Source organism: Papilio machaon, chromosome 10, assembly GCF_912999745.1.
Source record: "Papilio machaon chromosome 10, ilPapMach1.1, whole genome shotgun sequence".
Taxonomy (NCBI): domain Eukaryota; kingdom Metazoa; phylum Arthropoda; class Insecta; order Lepidoptera; family Papilionidae; genus Papilio; species Papilio machaon.
The window spans coordinates 2,675,581-2,697,225 of NC_059995.1; the positions used below are offsets into that span (position 1 = coordinate 2,675,581).

Below are 21,645 nucleotides of genomic sequence, written 5' to 3' on the forward strand. Positions count from 1 at the left end.
AGTAGATTTTAGTTGTTAATTGTTTTAGTTATAATACTGTGTGCATGTGAGACTTAGTGTAATTTTATACAAAAACGGAGGAACGGGGAATCTATGCCGATTTCTGCGGGTAGTAAACTTACCTTTTAAACACTTGTAAACGTTTTTGCATTATTTTAAATTTATGTTGCTTATAATCATTTTCATATTTTACATGTGTATAATATAAAGTATTCTATTTATTTGCTTTAGAAACTTAGTTGTAGTTTGCTGTATTTAATATTTATTGCTTATTAGATCAATCTCGAATGTTCAAATAATTTTAGTGTAAAGGTTTTTGTATACAAATATTATAATGGAGGGTTTAGTTAATGTTTTAAAGGACATTCAGAATGTCATACAAAGAGGTTTCACTAATTTTAAAAAGAGTCCCAAAGATAGGTTAACCGTAGAATATATGGAAACAAGACTTGAATTATTAGAAAACGATTGGGCACGGTTTAAAGAAAACAATACTAAATTACATGAAAAGTTCAAAGCTGAAGAATGTAAAACATTGGTAGACATGTATGATAGCACGGAAGAGTCATATATTACTTATAAGTGTTTACTCAAATCATTGTTGAATAAATGTAGGTCGGTCAATTCGTCAGAAAAATCTGGTTCAAATGATACTTCTAAGTGCAAAGGTTCAGTTAAGTTACCTAAAATCACTATACCCACATTTAGTGGTAAATATAGCGAATGGACGACATTTCGGGATTTATTTTTGTGCCTTGTAGATAAAAATGAGAGTTTAGACAATGTAGAAAAGATGCATTACTTAAAATCGCACCTTACGGGCGAAGCAGAACAATTTGTAAGACATAAAGAAATTTCTGACTTGAATTACGCCCAGTGTTGGGCCAAGTTAGAAAAACGCTATAGTAATAAAAAATATCTCTCAAATTGTATTCTAAAAAGATTGTTTAGTCAAAAGCGTATGTTAGTTGAGTCTGCCGCTGGTCTCAAAGAGTTGCTCGACACAACAAATGATTGTCTTAGTGCGCTTACTAATTTAAATGTCGATGTATCTACATGGGATATTATCATCATTCACATAGTCACTTTTAAACTTGATCCCGAAACTCGGAAACAATGGGAGTTAACTACTAATAGTAACGACATCAATGAATTACCTACCTACGAACAATTTGCCACCTTTTTAGAGAATCGTTTTCGCGCCTTTGAAAGGATAGAGCCAAACAAGGTTCATCAGGTCACCAGGTCCCATGTTCCTAAGGCAATGGTAACGACAAGTTCAAGCAAGATTCGCTGTGAATATTGCTCTGATTCACACAAATTGTGTTTCTGTAAGAAGTTCGCGAACCAACCAGTTGACTCAAGACGGGACTTTGTTGTAAAACATAACATATGTTTTAATTGTTTGGGTAGCAATCATAGTGTTTACAATTGTAAGAAACAGACAAATTGTAAAGTGTGTCTAAAACGGCACCATTCTTTACTACACCCAAGTGGTGAGTCCGTAAAGAAAGATCAGGATATACGAGCTAATGTGATGACTGTTGATGCTAGCTCTTCGGCTAGTGTTGATCATGTTGTTGCGTGTTTATCTACCAATAAAGTACCTAGAACTCGACAGGTTTTATTAGCTACAGCACTGGTTAAAGCAGAGTCCAAGGGGGGTGACTTTCAGTTGGTAAGAGTATTGCTTGACCAAGGCTCTCAAGCATGCTTAATCACTGAGGCCACAGTTCAATACCTAAGACTTCCGAAAATTCCAATTCAAGGAATTGTGTCTGGCTTAGGTAATAGTTCAACTGTTGCAAGGTACATGGTACAAATAAAAATTCAATCTCGGATAGATCCGCACTTCAATTTACAAGTAACAGCTTACGTGTTGACGAAAATTACGTCTTATTTACCGGAGCAGAGCATAAATAAAGATATTTTAAAATGTATCAATATATCAAGTAATGATCTAGCCGATCCCCAGTTCAACCAACCTAATAAAATTGATATTTTATTAGGAGCTGATGCTTACAGCTGCATTCTAAAGGAAGGCATAAGGAGAAGTTCATCAAGTAACTTGATCGCGCAGAACACCAATTTCGGATGGATCTTATCAGGTGCTGTAAATAATTCAAATGAAAATTCTAACTTCACACACAATAATATTAATGTAATGCATACACAAATAAGAGAAGAAGATGTTCTCAAGCGATTCTGGGAAATTGAAGAACAAATTAATAATAAAAAGATACTTACCCCAGATGAACAAAAATGTGAAGAGTTTTATGCCGCTACTACCTCAAGACGAGAAGATGGTAGATACGTAGTAAGATTACCATTCCGCATTGAGGTCCCTCAATTTGAAGATACTCGTTCCGTAGCTGAAATAAGATTTAAATCATTAGAAAAAAGGTTAGAAAAGGACAAGGAGCTAAAGGAAAAGTACACTAGTGTAATAAAAGAATACTTACAATTGGATCACATGAGACCTGTAAATGATAATAAAGGGGATGTTGCTGTATACTTACCTCACCATGCAGTGATACGGAATGACAAAACAACTACCAAGGTAAGGGTAGTCTTCAATGCATCAGAAAAATATAAGTCAGGTGTTTCGTTAAATGATACACTCATAGCCGGTCCATCATTGCAAGCAGATTTGAGACATACTGTGTTGAGATGGAGAGTTCATCCTATTGGTCTAGTGGCAGATATTGTTAAAATGTACCGTCAGATAAGGATAGCTGATGAGGACACCAAATACCAACGAATACTCTGGCGTGATAGTCCAAATAAAGAAATAAGGGATTACGAATTGCTGACAGTAACGTTTGGAACCACTTCAGCTCCTTACCAGGCAGTCAGAACACTTCACCAGATTGTTTACGATGAAGGTAAAGTATATCCGCTAGCAGCCGAGAAGGTTTTAAATTGCTTTTACATGGATGATTTGATGACTGGATGCTATAATGTAGAAGAAGGACTAGTAATTTATAAGGAAATGACAGAATTGTTAGGAAAGGGGGGATTTTTATTGCAAAAGTGGAACAGTAATAATGAGGAAATTATTAATAAGATAAATGAAGCAGAGAGGCAAGGAATACAAAATCAATTAGATCAAAAGCAAATAGTTCAACAACAAGGAGGTCAAAAACAAATAGATCAATGTACGGAAATGGAAACTAGAACAAACCAACAAGGAGAAAAAAATAATAAGGACATAGAAGATAAGGGAATAGATCATAAAATAGACAATGTTATTAAAATTTTAGGACTATCTTGGAACCGCAGCATAGATGCATTCCAGTATACGGTGAATCTTCCACCGCAGACGACTGCACCTGTAACAAAAAGAGCTGTAATTTCAAATATAGCACGTTTGTTCGATCCTCTAGGATGGCTAGCTCCGAGTGTAGTGATAGCAAAAATATTTATCCAAAAATTATGGCTCGCTGGAATTGAGTGGGATGAAGAATTAAATCCTGAGTTGAAACAAGAATGGAATACTTACCGACAGGAATTGTCTCATCTTACCCAGATCGCCATTCCACGCTGGCTTGGCACGAACTCCAACGATGACCGCGAGCTACATGGTTTTTGTGACGCTTCTAAGGCAGCCTACTCAGCTGTGGTATACTTGCGAATGACGGATGTCACAGGCAAGGTCAACATTGCCTTGTTAGTTGCAAAGACTAGAGTTGCCCCTATAAAGCAGATCAGCATTCCTCGTTTGGAATTGTGTGGGGCAGTACTTCTTTCAAAATTATTGATGGAAACGGCGGAGGTATTGCAGATTTCAACGAATAAAATCTTTGCTTGGACAGATTCTACTGTTGTTTTAGCTTGGCTAAATAGTCACCCAAGCAGATGGAAAACGTTCGTGGCCAATCGCACATCTGAGATATTGACTTCAATGCAACCATCTCAATGGTTCCACGTGTCAACGACGGAAAACCCGGCAGACTGTGCATCAAGAGGACTTTTACCCAGTTTGCTTGTGGAGAATTCCCTTTGGTTTTCTGGACCAACTTTTCTTAGTTCAACCATTATTTATAAAAAGCAAGATGTTCTGAAAACGGACTTAGAGCAAACATTAAACGTTTATGCTGTTGTAGCTTCAAGCATGGATGGTGATATATTTCAAACTTTTGAAAGATATTCCTCTCTATCAAAACTACTACGAGTAATTGCATATTGTCGTCGATTTAAAAATAAGGGTAAAAACGATACTGACTATTTACAGAAAAAAGAACTCGAAAAGGCATTAGAATGCTGTATAAGAAGAACACAGGAAGATACTTTTAAGGAAGAATATGTACAATTGCAAGACAAAGGGTTCTTACGGCTAAAGAAAAGTAAGTTAAGGTCATTGTGCCCTTATTTAGACGAAAACGGTTTGATTAGAGTAAAGGGTAGACTAGAGAAATCTTCGCTAGACGAACAGATGAAGCATCCAATAGTATTGCCAAACAACACACATCTTACTCGCTTAATAGTAGCCGACGCTCACATCAAGACACTACACGGAGGTAATCAGCTCATGCTAAACTATTTAAGATCAGCCTACTGGATACTTGGAGCAAGAAATTTAGTTAAAAGGCACATTAACAAATGCGTGACCTGTGCTAAGCAAAGAGCCAGTACCAAGGCCCAAATAATGGGTGACCTTCCGTCTGTCAGATGTAACCCGTCGAGACCGTTCTTGCACAGTGGTGTTGACTACGCAGGTCCTATAAATGTAAGGACAACAAAGGGTCGTGGTCACCATTCATATAAAGGCTACATATGTTTGTTTGTTTGTATGTCTACGCGCGCTTTACATCTAGAAGTAGTCAGTGACATGGGTACGCAAGCATTTTTAGCGGCCTTTAGACGGTTTGTGTCTAGACGTGGTCATTGTGCCAAACTTTATAGTGACAACGGCACTACATTTGTAGGCGCTTCAAGAGAGTTACAGCGACTCGCGCCATATCAAACTTCTATAGCACAACATTTAGAGGCGAACAACACTGAATGGCATTTCATTCCCCCACATGCTCCCAACTTCGGTGGTTTGTGGGAAGCGGGAGTGAAATCAACAAAGTTTCACCTCAAACGGGTTATCGGTGATGCGACACTTACCTATGAAGAGCTTACAACACTTCTTACCCAAGTCGAAGCTTGCCTGAATTCGCGACCGATAAGTGTTATGAATCTTAATGATCCTGGAGAACCAATACCATTGACCCCAGGACACTTTCTAATCGGTGAACCTATAATTTCAATACCAGAGTACTCTAATTACGAAAGTTCAAATGTTCATTCTCTAACACGATGGCAATTTGTTCAGAGGATGTTGCAATCATTTTGGAGACGTTGGTCTCAAGAATATTTAAGCAATTTAATGCATCGTTATAAATGGTCGTCCAAGGCTCAAGAACCAAAGATTGGTGATATCGTTCTTATAAAAGAAGACGATATGCCTCCTAGTCGTTGGTTGATGGGTCGTATTATAGAGAAACATCCCGGTGATGATAAAATCACTCGTGTAGTTACGTTGCGCACAAAATCATCTAGTATTATAAAAAGGCCAACTAATAAACTGTGTATTTTACCAGTATTCGAAGAATGACATAATACTTTTCTTAAATCATGTTCTTTTTTATTATTATATTTTTTTTTTGCATCTTATTTTTCTTACTAGTTTGTAATCATTATATAAAGTTTGGGTTAATTTCAACATTTTTCAATATTGTCAATAAACTTTATAAAAAAATTATGTATCACAAATCTAAACCAACGGCATGTATAATCATTGGCATATTATCAAGGACATTCTTCCACTAAATGTCCTTGGTGGGCGCTATGTTCAAGATGCAACTCACATATTGTAATCACTTAGGTCGTTAGATGGCGTAGTGTTCTTATTAGATCGCACTATGGTTTGGTTAGCGTGGTAATGTATACGGACCGCGAGTTAAAAATAAAGACACGCTCAGATCAGAATACAGTTGTGGTTTTATTTAATTATTGACCCTTCTAGTAGTTCACAAATTTCGAGGAGCTGTCAAGAAAACACGCGAAGTGTTAAACACTTAGACTTTTTTGATGTGTATATTTATGTCGGAGGCAAAATTCTAGTCTTCCCCTTCCCACTTTCTTATAAGAATATAATGCGAAGGAAATGTAAGCTTAGCAGAAGGGAACATGTAGAAATGAAGAATATCCTCCTGTACCTCGTCCTCTTTCTGGACGTCCCAACGTCTCTCCATTAAAGGTAGGCACCGCATTTGCAACCTTTTATAATCTACACTCTTAAGTTTTACTACGTACGAAAAAAAAATTACACAATTATCTGTATTTTGCCATCTACTTTTCTCATAATTCTATGCTTGAAGGAGCCAAGTACCATCAGCCATGTACCTAAAATAAAAAATAAACTTGGACATCATTTACGAATTATGAACCACAGTACTTAAATATAATAGAACAGATTAGTTGGAGAGTTGTGGTTATTTAAGAGTATTAAATTAGAAATTACTTACTTTTGTCTCATATCGTATCTAACATTATATTGGACGTAATTTGTGTTCGCCATATACAAAAACAAAATGAAAAATCCAATCAGTACTATAGCAAAGACGAAAAACTCGATATACCACAGGGAATTAGTAAACAATCCTTGCATAATTTACGCTTATTTTTATTTACATGGTTACGTTTTTATGTCACATTTATTTACTAAAAAGTTTGAGGTGATAAATGTTGTTTTTATTTCAACAATTTACATATTATGGCGAAAACTTGGAAAGATATATCCCAACAACCCTGTTTATTGTATCATGAATATTCAGAAAAAAGTTCTCTCAATCCTTCCAAATTGTTGAACCAATTAAAAAGTGGAATGATAAAACAAAGACAGATATGCCTAACAGTTTGGTGCACTGATTATAAATAAATCAATTGCACTTAGAACATATACATAATTGAAATCCATATAAAGTTTAAACGAAAATACAGTGAAATTGATGGAGTATCGAAGAACGTAATTAATTTATGAATATTTAACAGTACTACGTAACATGTTTATGATCTACATAAGTGGTATTCATTCAAGCGGACGTTGGACTCTCGCTAAATGGATTTCAAAGACGACCAAAAGAAAATTAGACAGACTAGCCAGCAGTCCAATTTAATTTTATTTCTATTACTTTTTTGCACAGGATGTCCGTGAGGAGCGCAATAATCACTTTTAAATTTCGTCCGACAGTGAAAGTTAATGTGCTATATTATTCTGTGTTACCTGTATAATTAACATGCATTGTTGAGACCCCTTCATATTACAATACAATTACAATGATTGCGTTAAATAACATGTAATTACGTGAACGATATAATTTAAGGTTACTGAATATAATATTAAATAATATTGAAAGTTATTTAAGAAATAACATAATTATCATCATCATTATGATTGTACATATTATATTTTTCATATTAAAATGTTAAATTAGAAAATAAAAAACAAACAACTGTTAATAGGATATTTTGTTTATTTTATGGCATAAATGAAATGTAATTTTCGACTCGTTATTTTAATCTGTGGCAAAGGCTTATATCTGTGACTTGACATTGACATCGTGACTTTTAAAAAAACTGCCATGTGTCAATATTAATTAATTTATCACAAATTTCTTTACAAAATTATAATCTTAACTATTAAGATTAATATCAAAATGTTGTATATTAGTTCCCTATCAACATTTAACACAGTTTGCCCATTCAGTCAAATTCGATTAGGAAAACTAACCTTCTACTGATAATTTCTTGCTATCGTCATTAATTCAAATGATAATGAATTAATGTCATTGAGTTATGTATGACTATTACGAGTTGGAAGATCGTAACATGAAAGGCTCACTTCGTGACTGGCGGAAAGCGCTCCGTACCCCTGCCACGTACAGGGTCGGCAATGCAGTAAGAATACAACCACAATTTGTGTTTCTCGTTGGGCTAATCGGATTATTTCTATTAATTTTAGTTTATTACAATTGGTGGACGAGTGCTCAAGTTCAAGTCACTCACAAATGGAGCACGATAACAAGGTCGTACAATACAACCTATCCATTAACACCACCAGTGAAGTCGGGTGATAGTGTCACTTACAGAATAGGAATAGTGGCTGACCTAGATACTAATTCGAAGAGTAGTTCAAAGAAGTATACATATAACAGCTATTTAAAAAAAGGATTATTAACTTATGATATTGTCAGGAAATCTGTATCAGTGAAATGGGATTCAGAGGCAGCAATTTTACTTTCTTCCACATATTCCCACAAAGGTAGAGGAATGGAGCTTTCCGAGCTGATTGTATTTGATGGAAGATTGCTTACATTTGATGACCGGTCAGGCATGGTATGTTAACTTTTATCTTTTTATTACATAAATAATAGATCTGGTGCATTTGTGATTAAAACACTTCTAAATTAAAAATGTATTTTACTTAACATAATATGAGACACTAATTTTACTTTGTTGCATTTTTTGAAATATTTAAGTCTTATTTATATCTCTTTTCTATTTTATCTTCTTTATTATACATACCCATTTATGTTTAATCAAAAAATTAATATGAAAAATTACATAAATCACAACTAAGTCACTTTACTAGATCATAAAGAGGGTATCTCATAAATTAACTCATAATTTTGCATATTTACAATGTATTATAAAATAGCAATATTATTTTGGCGTATCAATTTCCAGGTTTTTGAGATTATTAACAATAAAATGGTGCCATGGGTGATACTGACAGATGGTAATGGTCATGTAGAAAAAGGTTTTAAGTCAGAATGGGCGACAGTTAAAGATGAAATTCTTTATGTTGGTTCAATGGGCAAGGAATGGACAACTGCCAGTGGAGAGTTCCAGACATATGATCCAATGTGGGTTAAAGCTATCAACATTCATGGAGAGGTAACTGTAATTTTACGACTATAACAACCCATCCAATGTAAAGAGTTACATCTCTTAAGAGACCTTATAGATGTGTCTCGTTTCTTCGGATGAGTTGATATTTTAATTAAAAATTTATAATTAACTGTTATCAAATAAGAGTTAAGAAGTGAAGGTTATAAAATTATATAAATAGTAACTATCGGAATTAAAGGTTCATTTAGAATGTAAAACAACTCAAACAGGCATTTTACTGTCTAAATGTCAAATTTTATAAAAAATTGTCTGTAATAGGTTTATGATTATAGTTGCAATTAAATTTTTAACCTTTCAGGTTCAACATTTAAATTGGATAAATCAATATAAATCTGTACGGAGTTCTTTAGGCATTCAATGGCCTGGTTATATGATTCACGAGTCTGCAGTCTGGTCTCCGATTACAAAGAAGTGGCACTTCCTACCTAGGAGGTGCAGTCATGAGCCATACAATGAGACCAAGGATGAAGTGATGGGTTGTAACTATCTGATAACCGCAGACAGCAGTTTCAAAGCTATTGAAGCTAGAACGGTAATTATACAATGTTTTATTTTAACAGTGTTTTTTCATATGATTGTGGAGGAGCTATAGTGGTAAATGATAGGTGATAGATTGTGTTAAGGGGATTGAAAGGGAAATTAAGACTGAAAGGTGAATCATAGATTCCTTTGAAAGATGAAATCTCTTGCACCCATAGACTAACAAATAGAGTGGACAGGTAAGTTGCATACACATTTAATGGCATTTGAATCATAGATTTAAAACCATGCAAAATATTGGTTTTAAAACTTAATTTAGTGTAAGTACAAATAATAATAATTTATTATACAAAAAAATCACCAAATACATTTTTAATGTCTTGATAAACTAATCAACTTTGTGGAATGCCAATGAACTTACATATTATAGAATGTTCTAGAGCTACAAGTAATTTTTTTAATTGGTCTTTTTTTTTTGTTAATTGTTTTTTACTTACAATTGATAAAGGTTGATTAAGGTTCCACAGATAATGATTTTTTTTTTAAATTAAACACCACAATTACATTGAACAACTGTTATAATTTTTACATAACCAAATATCAAATTCAGAATTTGCAATCTTGGAAAAAAATTTCAGGTAACAAAACATCAACCGAAGCATGGTTTCTCATCATTCAAGTTTATTCCTGATTCAAAAGATGAAGCCATTATCGCTTTGAAAACTACAGAATTTGAAGGCAAAACAGCTACATACATCACAGCATTTAAAACTGATGGCACAGTTTTACTTCAAGATACATTCATAGAAGACATAAAGTATGAAGGTTTAGAATTTATATGACGTATAGATATTTTAGGTGAATTTTGTTATTACTTTTATGTATATATTGTATAGTTTTGTTACAGCGTACAATCGGGTCAATTAAAACTACATTTTTGTTTATATATTTTCTTTAATGTCAAAAATATAACAAAGAAAAATATTGCAACTTATTTTAATATTTATTTTACATTAATAACTCAACATATTGGATAAAATGACTAACATATGAAATAAAAATTGAGTGTTAGTGTAAAAAAAATATGTAAAATCCCATTGAGTGTACATTATATAAATTATATGACTACAATATAAACAAAGTGATAGAAAGAATCAAGGAACTTACATAAAGTATATAGGATCACTATGAGTATCAATTACCTAATATTTTCCCTTTTCATAAAGAATGTGCGAGATGACAATATTTGTTTATACAAGAACTCATGTTTAATATAGAAGACCAAAAAAAAAAAAAATAACAACAAGACAGGAATTCTCACATTGAGAATATGGAATTAAATTTCATAGAATAGGGAAGTGGAATTAAAAGAAAAAGTATAAAAAAATAATATAATGGCACAATTAAATTGCTAAACAGACTAACTAAAGGATAGAGAAACTTTGTTTCTTAGAATCGTAACAAACTACACTAGCAAACATTACATACACCTTGCTATAACATCTAAGGAACTAACATTCTGCTACTAAGCTCTTTTAATCACAAATTGCTTTTAAGCATCAAAATAGTGTCATTTTAAACCAATAGATCGAGTTATTTGTTCAAACACCGTCCAAGCCATAGCCGCCATTAAAGTCCTTCGTAACATCCTCGGTACCGCGCCCTTGAAGTAACCTTGAACACCATAAGTCTGAAAGTAGAAAGTAATAATAAAACAACTATTTGAAAAGATATCGTAAAGATTTAAATAACCGCATCTGCTTGGTTGAGTGGTGGCTTTTTTATCTGTAGTATTACATTAAACGTCAAAGTCGAGTGACATTTCCTAACTTTTGGCGGTAAATTGAAATTAACATTATTTTTGTAATAACAATTAGTGTGATTACTAAAAAGAAGAAAAAGTAAATTCCTAACTCAAAAAGTGAGATTAATCTTTTAAAATCCCAGTGTAAAATGAAAAAAATATTTGATAGACTATAAATTTAGCTATTTCTTATAAGGAAACTATTATTAGGTACTGCGCAATAAAATCACTCGTTCCGCGCATGACAAAGAGGTCAATAAGTCAATATGATTCGTAATTTTTTAACCAACAATTAATCAGCGAACACATTCATGGACCCATACCGGGTGGTCAGGGTTTATCATAAAGGTGAATATAAGACCTGAGACAAGACAATGGTTGTTATTGTTGCTAAATGATAACATTTATTATGTTTTATTTTTATTCAGCAATACCTGAAGTCTTTCAAAGTATGACTTAATCATTATTAAAATTAGGTTGTGCCCTGCCGTATACAATTCGAAATATCACGAGGGGAAAAGCGTTCTTTTTGTCTGCGCTGTCCCTTAATATCATAGCGTGATGATAAATAGCGTAATATTAAAGTATTACAAAGCTACCATATGCTAATATTTTTCGAATTCGGTCGGTAACAAAAAGTACTAGCAAACTTTGTTTTTATATAAAGCTACTTTTTAGGTTACATTTTTAGATGACAGTTATTAATTGAGATGGTAAACATAAAACCTGTTAAATACATTTTACACTCTCGATTACATAGTATCTTAATTATTCTGAGGTGAAAAATAGCACACAGAGATTAAAATGATAAGATCTCAGTATTTTTTGTTTTTAACTTGATGTAAGTAATCTGTATTTCAAATATATTTTTTTTCGATAAAAATTTATGAAAAATAAACTACACAAAAAAGGTGTCATAACTGCTAAAAGATACGTTTAATATAACTCACACATTCCTTAAGATAATATCGAGGATACACTGGGGCAGTTTTAACAAGATCTTGTGCTTTGGGTGTGAAAATCAGTCTGGCATCACTAAAAGTAATACTAATACGTCCTTTTGCCTCACGTGTCCTTATGGCGCTGAGTTCGGGTGATCCTCATCCTCACCTGTGCGTTAAAAAAGCCCTTAATATTAGGTAGAAGTTCTTACCTGTTGTATATAAATAGCTGCACTGAACGCGTTCGGGAACTTGTCGGGATACAGCTGCATATGAGTCTTGAGTACGTCAGCAGGGTTGGTGGCGAGGGAGGCGGCGATGCCGGCCAACACGCCGCACGAGAAGTGAACCACGCTAGCCGTGCTCGATGATTGGAGCCATTCTATTAATAAGTATAACAAATGAACCATTATTTAGGTATAAATGTCAAATATGACATTACGGTTTGATCGGAAATATAATTTTGTGTAAATTATTATTTAGAGTGAAATTATTGTAGAGTAAGAATAGGGATTTTGAACACGGCCTTTTTAAAAAGGCTTAATTTTACAATATTTTAGTAAAAACAAGAAGTTTAATAGTGGAAAATTTTATAAAGCGAAATAAATGTGACAAAAGGGAATTTTTGATATAGTTTGGTCTTACTAATTTTAGCAAAATGTGCAATGTGTATCCGCGTATTATATTTGTAACAAGGGATATAAAAAAATCTATGACAAGATCAGCTAATCAAGTTATATATCTAATAAAGTTATATATCTTATAATAAATGTTAAAATTACGGAATTGACATTTATGTTTACATTATTTCGCACTGTTTATACTAAAGGTTGATTCGTGCGGGTCACGATTTATGTAAGTTTAGATAACATTAGACATGAGTAACCACGTTTATAGATTACGTTTAAGGGCTTCACTCCTTAATGAATAAAAAAAACTACGTAAAACATAATAAAAAACTAAGTAAAACTACGTAAAAAATACCAGGAAATAGCTCAGTTATCAAGCACTATCGATTAGATAAAATTGATAATTTTGTCTACAAATTTAATACAAGTCATTTGTTTGTCGTTCTGAAAAAGTCTTGTAAAATTAAAAGAGTAACGAAGCATTCTTCAAAATTAAATAGAAATCATCTGCAAAGTTTTACGTAACAATAATAAGAAAATATAAGAACTAGACTGGTACCATTAAGTTAATAAATTCAGGTGTGCGGAGTAAAGACATAACCTTAAAAGGGTTAAAACTGGTTATCTATTTGAAGACAACATAAAAAATACTTGACCTATTTGTTTAATAGAGTTGCATATAAAGTTAATAGTCACGTATCAAAACTTCATTTTAAATTGCTTTAAGATACGCAATCTTAATTACTATATTTCTTATCGGAGTAATTAAACATAGTAATATGGGCCGAAGAAAGAATAAAAACTTAAGTCTGATAATTAAAAAATGTAACGCGTATATCAGCTTCAAATTACTCGCAATTTAAACTAAACGATTATGCATAACAAATTTACAAAGAGCGAATTTAAACCGTAAAGTAAAATGTTTGCATTTTTATCAGAACTTGTTTTTTTCTGAGGAGTGTCATGAGCCGTCTTATTATTTTGTGACATAAAGTGATATTTCTTATAATGTGGAAAAAAAGGGTTTTGCCATTTTCTAAAAAATTATGTGTTTAGCTAATTCAGCGTATATTGAAATTAGTACGAAATATTACAGTAAATTTAGTCATGAGGACTATTGGATGAGTCTATTAATTTTATAATCAATATGAAATGTAAACTTACCTTTAGGTATTGACTGTTTAGTTTGCGTATAAAACATAAGATATAGGCCAGAGAACGGCGCATCTCTTGCTAAAGTGGGTCCCAAGCCGCACACCAATCCGCGAACACCCTCCGCCCTGTAGATATCCCTCAGGGCACCGCTCAAGCTGTTATACTTGTACACACCGGATTCGTACCTGTTATAACCGAAATAAAATATTATTAGAACATAATTAAGATTTTTTTCTTTGCATATTAGGATTGTAATGGTATACATTCCCTTCCACTTTCCCTTTTACCTCCAATACCTTCCATACTTTGTAACAAGTTCTACTAAAGTGTATTTTCCTAAAAGATTACTTTAAAAATCAGTATTACCATAAAATAAATCTTACCTAGTCTTAATAACGGTGATAGGAATCAACGCAACTCCGCTCATAGTCCTCGCGATCACCCCAAGAGAGACCGCCTCCATTGGTCCCAGGTTTTCTTTACCCAGTTTAGACTTGAGCCAGTGGAGGGACGAGAAGTACAGTCCGACGCCTGGCACGCAGCGGGCCACGGACGGTACCATACCTCGCCAAAGACCGATAATGTGCTCCTGACGCACAATGTTAGCGAAGATGGTTATCATGCCGGGCTGGATTCGGCTGCTGAAATAAAAAATTATACTTGATCCTTGCTCTTTGATGGCTAATAGGACATCATCATCGAAGTTATGACGGTCCTGGGCATCTTACGAGTAACATCTGAAAAATCTACGTTAAAAGAGGATTTACTATATTATTTTATTCTAAGGTATAACGTTCTCTCTTAATACTATTTCATATGATGCCTTATTTAGTGATTTTATTGACTTGTATGACATTTTTAGAAAACTCCGATTCTTTTGACGCCCTCTGTCCCATTACTTTGACTTAGGCCAAAAGTCAAGTCAATTCTTTTGATAGCGTTCTACTTCCCACTTTTACTAGAAAAGTGTAACATCCTATATCAAGATAAAGGTCTTATGAAAGCGCTTGCTTCTCTACTATACCGGATTCTAATCGAAACCCTAACCAGAGACAAGCAATAATTTACGCTGAAATTTATAAATTCTAAAATATTTCTGACAAAACGCGTTATCGATGACACGTGTTTATTAGTGTCTATTATTTTTCAAATAAACATAATAAATGAATGAACAATGAATGAACATAATAAATGAATGAATGAAATTAAAAAGATAAAGCTGAGCATGTAGCCTTTAATTGCCTCTCGCACTAAATAATCTGTATTTATGATACAACATAACAAAGTCTTAATAATTTCACTGAGCAACACAATGATAAGGTTACAATGTTATTAATATGCTTATTGCCAAAAGCAGTTTAAATGACTCTTAGCTAAAGCTGTTTGAAAGTATATTCCAGATAATTAAAATAATTTTATAAACCAACTCTTGTTGACATAAAGTTGTTCTTATATTTTTATTATACTTTCACTTTTTAAAGAGCGACATCTTAATTTTAATAACGTGTCCTGATCCTATACCATAATAGAATGAAACTATTAAAAACTTGATTTTGAGATATTTAAGAACACCGCCATCTAGTTAGAAATAGGAGAACAATTAGCTTTATATTCAATTATTATTAACTAGCTGTCGCCCGCGTCTCCAGTCCGGGCGGAATTTAAAATCTTAATAAGTAGGTTATGTGTTCTTCCAGACTATGTTCTACATCTGTGCCAGATTTAATTAAAATCCGTTGAGCCGTTCCGGAGATATCTTCCAACAAACGTCCATCGATTCATCCAAACATTCTATTACTATTTATAATATTAGTAATAAGTAAAGTAAGTAAAAAATAAAGATGAATGCTTCTTTATTTGCATTGTACACTTACTTGACAGTCGCCGCAACAACATTCTGACTGGAGTTTTGCAATCTCGTCTTAACCAGGTCCAACGGTTGAAACAGTATCGTGCTGAAAGTTCCCGAGAACGAACCCGCAAGGAACGCCTTGAAGACAGGGTGGTACTGCGAACAAAATTAACAATGTTACATGGTATTTGGAAATTACGACGATACACTTTGACCTCAAATTACTAAAGAAACAAAACTCAATACAGACATTAGAAATAAACGTTGTTTAAATTGAACTTACATTTGCCACGATATCCATTCTTTTGATACCTCGCTACAAGGTTGAAGATCGTCAGGTAATATCTTTAGGATAGACACCAAACTTGTAGTACTCGAAATGGTACAACCAATGACAAAGGTAAGATTTTATTTGGTATAATTTAAAATGCGATCTTAGATCGTATCTGAGTAGTCCGAATAGTAAATAGGGTTGATGCGGAACATTAAGGTAATTGTCATTTTTTGGAGAAGCTCGTTCAAATATTGATGCATGTATGCTGCTACCAATGGGAATTTTAAAGGAACTTAAGCCGCAAAACACTGAGGCTTCGTGCAAGTCTTTAGTAAACACAAACACAGAACAGAATCAATGTGGGGAGAGAAAATCACTGAAGTCAATGAATTTAGCCATGAGGAAAGAGAAAAGACAATTGATAAATATTTAAATGGTGAATTAAACTTTAAATATAACGATGCTGTGAAGATACGTGTACAAGACAGAGCGACTGCACACAGACTGAATGTAGCGGATGGTACGATACAGATATTGTTAGGTAATTTATAGGAGACGTTATCAGTAGACGACCGCGGGTGAGCCGGGCTGGGGTCGTGCTCGACAACCCCGATTGATAGCACTATCTCAGTTTGTGCTAACTAGGGGGTAACGGGCACGCCGCACCGCATTGATACAGCGTAAAATAAACAGAATGTCTGCTCATGTTATAACAACGTAACAAATAAAATTGGTTAAAGTTTAAACAAATAACAATAAAAATGACAAATGGATACAATTTAGACGAATTAAGGGAAATTGAAGATAAGGAAAACAAATATAATTAATCCTTAAAAAACAGTGCAAGATGGAAAGAGACTAACCTCTGACATTAATTAATTGGTATTAATAACTTTACAAAAAATAAATAAATAAGTCTAGGTACTTCTAACTCGAGAGTTGCTTAATGAAAATTCAGCTTCACGAAATAACCCAAAGTGAACTGAATAAAACTTACAGCAATTTCCTTTCTATTTCACAATTAGTATGTGATACTAGCAATGGATCGTCATAACAATGGTTGTAAATTATCAAAACACTATCAAGAACACAGGTGTAAGTTATGTTAATAATTTGAGTATACATTATAGCAGTACAATAATAAAATGATGTAACAATAAAATTATACTGTGGATTTCATAGGTGTTAACAAATTGCTATTGAGAATTTATAAGAATTGTTACTAAATACTTATGAAATACTTCAAATAATAGAAACATTATTACAAAGACTATGCTTTTATTTGAAATATACGTCAGATTAATTAATGTGTTTGAGGAACTCTTAATGATATTATTATCAAGTAATAAATATCTAATATAAGTATCATCATCAACTGATGCAAACATGTTTCAAGATTAATATTTAACTACGTAAGCAAGTGCGCAAATGCAATATTTTGGTAAACAACAGATAAGTTTGGGGGTGTGTCTTAAAGTTACGGACACATTTTCGTTTTTATAATCACATAATTCCACTTCTTCAATGCTTATATTATTAAATATTTGCATCCAAAAATATAGAGACTGTCTATTTTAGCACACATTTCTCTTACTTTATTTTTCTTTACTTGTATACCATATCTTCATATTATTAGTCCATAAGTAAAAGAAAATAAAATATTTCTAGAAATCCAAACTATACAAATATTTGTAGTAACAATCTAACTAATGCGAAAGTTTAGATCACGAATTCCCAAACTATTTTGGACAAGTGACCCCCTTTTACAAAATGGACCGTTTCCACAGACCCCCATGGCCAAATTATCTACTTTTAAGATCAATATTGTTATTATTATTTTTTTTTTATTCTGACTTAGGTCAATAGAAGAAGACAGAGTGAAAATTAGCAATGCTTTAAGTTTGATATTGAGCCCTTTGGGAATCCCTGGTTTAGATGGATGGATGGATGTTTGTTATAAGTCATATCCGGCATATCTCAACAGATCTTGATTAAATATGGCACACATATAGAACATAGTCTGAAAAAACACATACTTATTAGGTTTTTTATTCCGCGTGGACAGAGTCTCAGACGACAGCCAGCTATATATACTTAAAAAATAATGAAATATATACCTTCATCACATTATATAATATCTAAGAAGCCAGTTTAGGAACAAGACAAGGTCAATAGCTATTATTGGCAAACATATTTGTGTGATTATGTACTTCTAACAGATAATGAAATATTTGTTTGTACAGATGTACAAAATTGTTTCCTTGATTTTGTTATATAAGCCATGATCAACAACTTATTATGACAATGATGTAGTACAAGAATGATAACATTTAATTTTTGTCTATAAATAATTTCATTAAAAACATGAAAATGAAATGAATTGTAATTTGTAAAAACAATGTTGTAGGTAACAAATCTAGCCATCCGAGTAAAAAAGTTACATATCTTAAGAGAACTCATAAGAATTTTTATGTTATTTATGTTAGAAGAGTTTAAGGTAAGTTTTAACTATAAAGTTTTTTAACTGTCATGGTTTAATCTGTGTAATTGTTACATAAGCTGTTAATGTAGATCCCTAAATTCTTTTTCCTAAATTCCTGCCTAGTGTACTTACTAAAACTATGACTGAGTGTCGCAGTCAAGCAACTATCACTATTAGTATTTCAGGTTAAAGATATATTTAAAAATGTAATTAATGCAAATAATAAAAATTTAAATCATCCACTTTCATCTAACACAATTCAAATGTTAAATCACTGTCATAGAATTCACATTTAACAGACAAAATTTGCAAACATACCTCACAGTAAGCCTCCATTGTGGCAATAAAAGTAAAAAGTCTGTACCGAAGAGAAATTCACAACCATATTGATTGTTATTCTCTTATTTATATATTTTAATGAACATTGATGACATATTGAAGATAGTTGCAGGAGCTTTAATAACGTACAAGAAGGCGACGTTTTGTGATAAGGTCAGAAAGGAGGTCTTTATCGAAGACAAACAAGTCCGCAGGGGGCTACACTTACGTTATCATTCGAGTTGTTGAGGTCAACCGGCGCTGTTGTATCTATCGCCCATCCATTCGAAAACGCCCCTGACGACTGCAACATCTCTTGTTAACCTAATTATAATTGTTTTTATTCTTCATTATAGTTTTGTAGAGCCAAATTATTGGCGACTTCAAGGCTATTTTTTTGCGCGACACAAATATGATACAAGATTAACATTTATTATTTTACAATCGTTTTGACACAAATTCTCAATAGTTTATTTTGTTTTAGTATAAAATACTTTACGAAATCGTATGAATAAGAAATGTTTATTTTATTGAAAACACTTCCACTGTTTTGACAGTTTTCACCTGACATTTGTTATCAAATCATTTTTTGCAAGTTGAGGTAGGATAAACTGCGTTCATAGATTCATTGTAATTCTAAATTCCATTCAATTTATAGATGAATGTTTTCTTGCGAATTTAACTTTATTCTGTTATATTTTGTAAATTAAAAAGTCTTTTAATTTTATTTAAAGTTTAACAAAGAGTCAAGATAAATGTTAACCATGTCTCAATAAATTTAAAAATATCGGTATATTATTTCTTCAGATCATAGACTATTCATACACTTTAAATCAAATAAAGTTGTATTGTTATTATATAAATTCCTACATTATACAATATAATTTGTAGACAAATTCTTCAGTGGACAACAATGTCTAACTGATCTCTCTTATGAAACGGTGATAATTTTCAAAGTTTGTACTTTAAGAAAACGCTCAGTACTTACTAATTATTATTATAATAAATTATATTTGTGTAACTATTAAAATGACGCGAATAAGTTATTAAAAATATATACAATATATAAATGACAAACAACTTATTGCTATCCGGTAGTTATTAAAAGATTTTGTATTATTCCTTTGAGCGCGAGGTTATCTTGCGGCCCGGAGACTGGACTCGCGATAAACATATCATAGGGGGTACCTCGTATCAATATCATGCGACAATTCGCAAAACAACTGGCCATTGCGCATTTTATAAATGTGTTTATAATAATTATTTTCCAATAATATTTGGATATAAATTTATTTTTTCTTATTAAAATCAGTTTATTTTGTATTAGCTGTGCCCGCGACGTCACCCGCGTGAAATACAGTCTTCGGGTAGTATTTTAAATGACTTAGGCTAATTATTTTACTTAAAATTGTAAAATGTTACAACAAAAGAAATTAAAGTTACAAAAATAAACGTTCACGTAAATCGTACATATTCCAATACAAACTTTCATATCATATTCGTTATTGTTATTTTGCACCCTTGAGAATTACAGCCTTAAAAAGCGAGACAGATAGACATAGTAACTTTCACATTTATTAGTTGGATAAAATATGTACAATATGCAAATCGAAAAACACTTTGGTACATGGCGGTATTTGAAGACAGAGCCCTTAACAACTGAGCCACCGAGGCTCATAATTAGTGATGCAACGGAAGTGTCTTACCGGAACCAGAAACGGAAACAGATGTCAAAAATAAATATTAGCAGAAACGGAAACGGAAACGGATGCGGAAACAGAAGTGTAAATAATAATAAAAAACATATTTACAAAAATATTTTTTTCGGTAAAAACAGTTTGTATTCGTTTTTAATTTATTAAAGCATTGCATATCGGTGTCCTTTAGCCTTCAATGTATGTATTTTTACTGCGCTGCAATAACTTAAAATACGCGTTTTTTTTTTAATTTATTTTCAGGAAACAAAATTACAATATTTACAAATTAAAGTTCGCCAAACCACTCGTGTTGACAAACGACAAATATATTTCTACCTATATAATGATGATGATATATTACATGGATATCACTTATTCAAAAGTACATTTAATAACTCGTAAGTATGAAATAGTCACATTTTGCCAGTTGTCAAATTTTATATGGACAACAACTAGACAGTTTACTCCAGCAAGAGAAACTGATTGTTTCAAACAGCAGCAGAAAATATTACGCGCTTAAATTCACAAAATAGTACGTAAACAAATGCGACAAGTGCCGAAAGACCGCGCACGGACTGCGCGTCTCTCGCCGCGCATTTGGATCTCTCAGCCGTCGTAAAGTTCTGTTTTATCTCCGTTATAAAAGTTGCGGAAACAGAAGCAGAAACGGATGTTGAAAAGCACGCGGAACTTCCGCACTTGCGGAAACGGAAACAGACATCCGTTGCATCACTACTCATAATATTAGTAAGGATTGGAAACTTTCGTGTAAGACTATCCTTATATCCTCATTAAACAAAACTATGTCTTCATTGTCCCTGGATTCAATTAATTCAGTACCTTCTTCCCAATCTTTATTGGTTCTACATAGAACTCCTTTGCCAATAGCGAATATTTAGCGTTAGATATTACAAAAAAACAATTCAGTGAGTACTTACGCATTGGATTTACAAGTCATGGATTCGAATCCCTACCTATAACTTTCCCTTAGCATTTTCACTGCCGAAACACCCGTTATTAAAACATTATTATCTCTTTTTTTCAAATAGAAC

At 32.8% G+C, this 21,645-nt stretch overlaps 3 protein-coding genes across 5 annotated transcripts; 2 read left to right on the forward strand and 1 right to left on the reverse strand.

The window, feature by feature from the left end:
• Positions 1-436: 436 nt before the first annotated feature.
• Positions 437-5,602, forward strand: LOC123721318. Its single transcript, XM_045679778.1, has one exon. It carries the CDS (start codon positions 437-439, stop codon positions 5,600-5,602), a length of 5,166 nt encoding a protein of 1,721 aa, XP_045535734.1.
• Positions 5,603-7,671: 2,069 nt separating this feature from the next.
• On the forward strand, positions 7,672-10,403 carry LOC106717491 (soluble calcium-activated nucleotidase 1). The gene is made up of 4 exons (XM_014511362.2): positions 7,672-8,385; positions 8,737-8,946; positions 9,260-9,493; positions 10,080-10,403. Exons 1-4 carry the CDS (start codon positions 7,846-7,848, stop codon positions 10,281-10,283), a joined length of 1,188 nt encoding a protein of 395 aa, XP_014366848.2. The 5' UTR covers positions 7,672-7,845; the 3' UTR covers positions 10,284-10,403.
• A 344-nt stretch (positions 10,404-10,747) lies between these two features.
• LOC106717490 (mitochondrial glycine transporter A) lies at positions 10,748-19,388 on the reverse strand. 3 transcript variants are annotated; one of them, XM_045679659.1, is made up of 6 exons: positions 19,126-19,388; positions 15,845-15,978; positions 14,354-14,608; positions 13,980-14,155; positions 12,399-12,568; positions 10,748-11,131 (listed from the first exon to the last, which is right to left on the reverse strand). In XM_045679659.1, the coding sequence occupies exons 1-6, from the start codon at positions 19,207-19,209 to the stop codon at positions 11,012-11,014; spliced, it is 939 nt and encodes a 312-aa protein (XP_045535615.1). In that variant the 5' UTR covers positions 19,210-19,388; the 3' UTR covers positions 10,748-11,011. The 3 variants fall into 3 exon arrangements, with proteins under 3 accessions (XP_045535615.1, XP_014366847.2, XP_014366846.2); XM_014511361.2 differs by lacking the exon at positions 19,126-19,388 and adding an exon at positions 16,106-16,597 and having other exon boundaries at positions 10,752-11,131; positions 14,354-14,611; XM_014511360.2 differs by having other exon boundaries at positions 10,753-11,131; positions 14,354-14,611; positions 19,126-19,385.
• Positions 19,389-21,645: the final 2,257 nt, after the last annotated feature.

Bases quoted from the DNA above. Each gene is read 5' to 3' on its own strand.
- LOC123721318 (XM_045679778.1), top strand. From the start codon at position 437: ATGGAAACAAGACTTGAATTATTAGAAAACGATTGGGCACGGTTTAAA.
- LOC106717491 (XM_014511362.2), top strand. From the start codon at position 7,846: ATGTATGACTATTACGAGTTGGAAGATCGTAACATGAAAGGCTCACTT. The intron at 8,386-8,736 runs GTATGTTAACTT...ATCAATTTCCAG, and splicing joins TTGATGACCGGTCAGGCATG to GTTTTTGAGATTATTAACAA. The intron at 8,947-9,259 runs GTAACTGTAATT...TTAACCTTTCAG, and splicing joins CTATCAACATTCATGGAGAG to GTTCAACATTTAAATTGGAT.
- LOC106717490 (XM_014511360.2), bottom strand. From the start codon at position 19,209: ATGTTGCAGTCGTCAGGGGCGTTTTCGAATGGATGGGCGATAGATACA. The intron at 15,979-19,125 runs GTAAGTGTAGCC...TTTTGTTCGCAG, and splicing joins TCAACAACTCGAATGATAAC to TACCACCCTGTCTTCAAGGC. The intron at 14,612-15,844 runs GTAAGTGTACAA...TTTTTATTTCAG, and splicing joins GTTGTTGCGGCGACTGTCAA to CAGCCGAATCCAGCCCGGCA.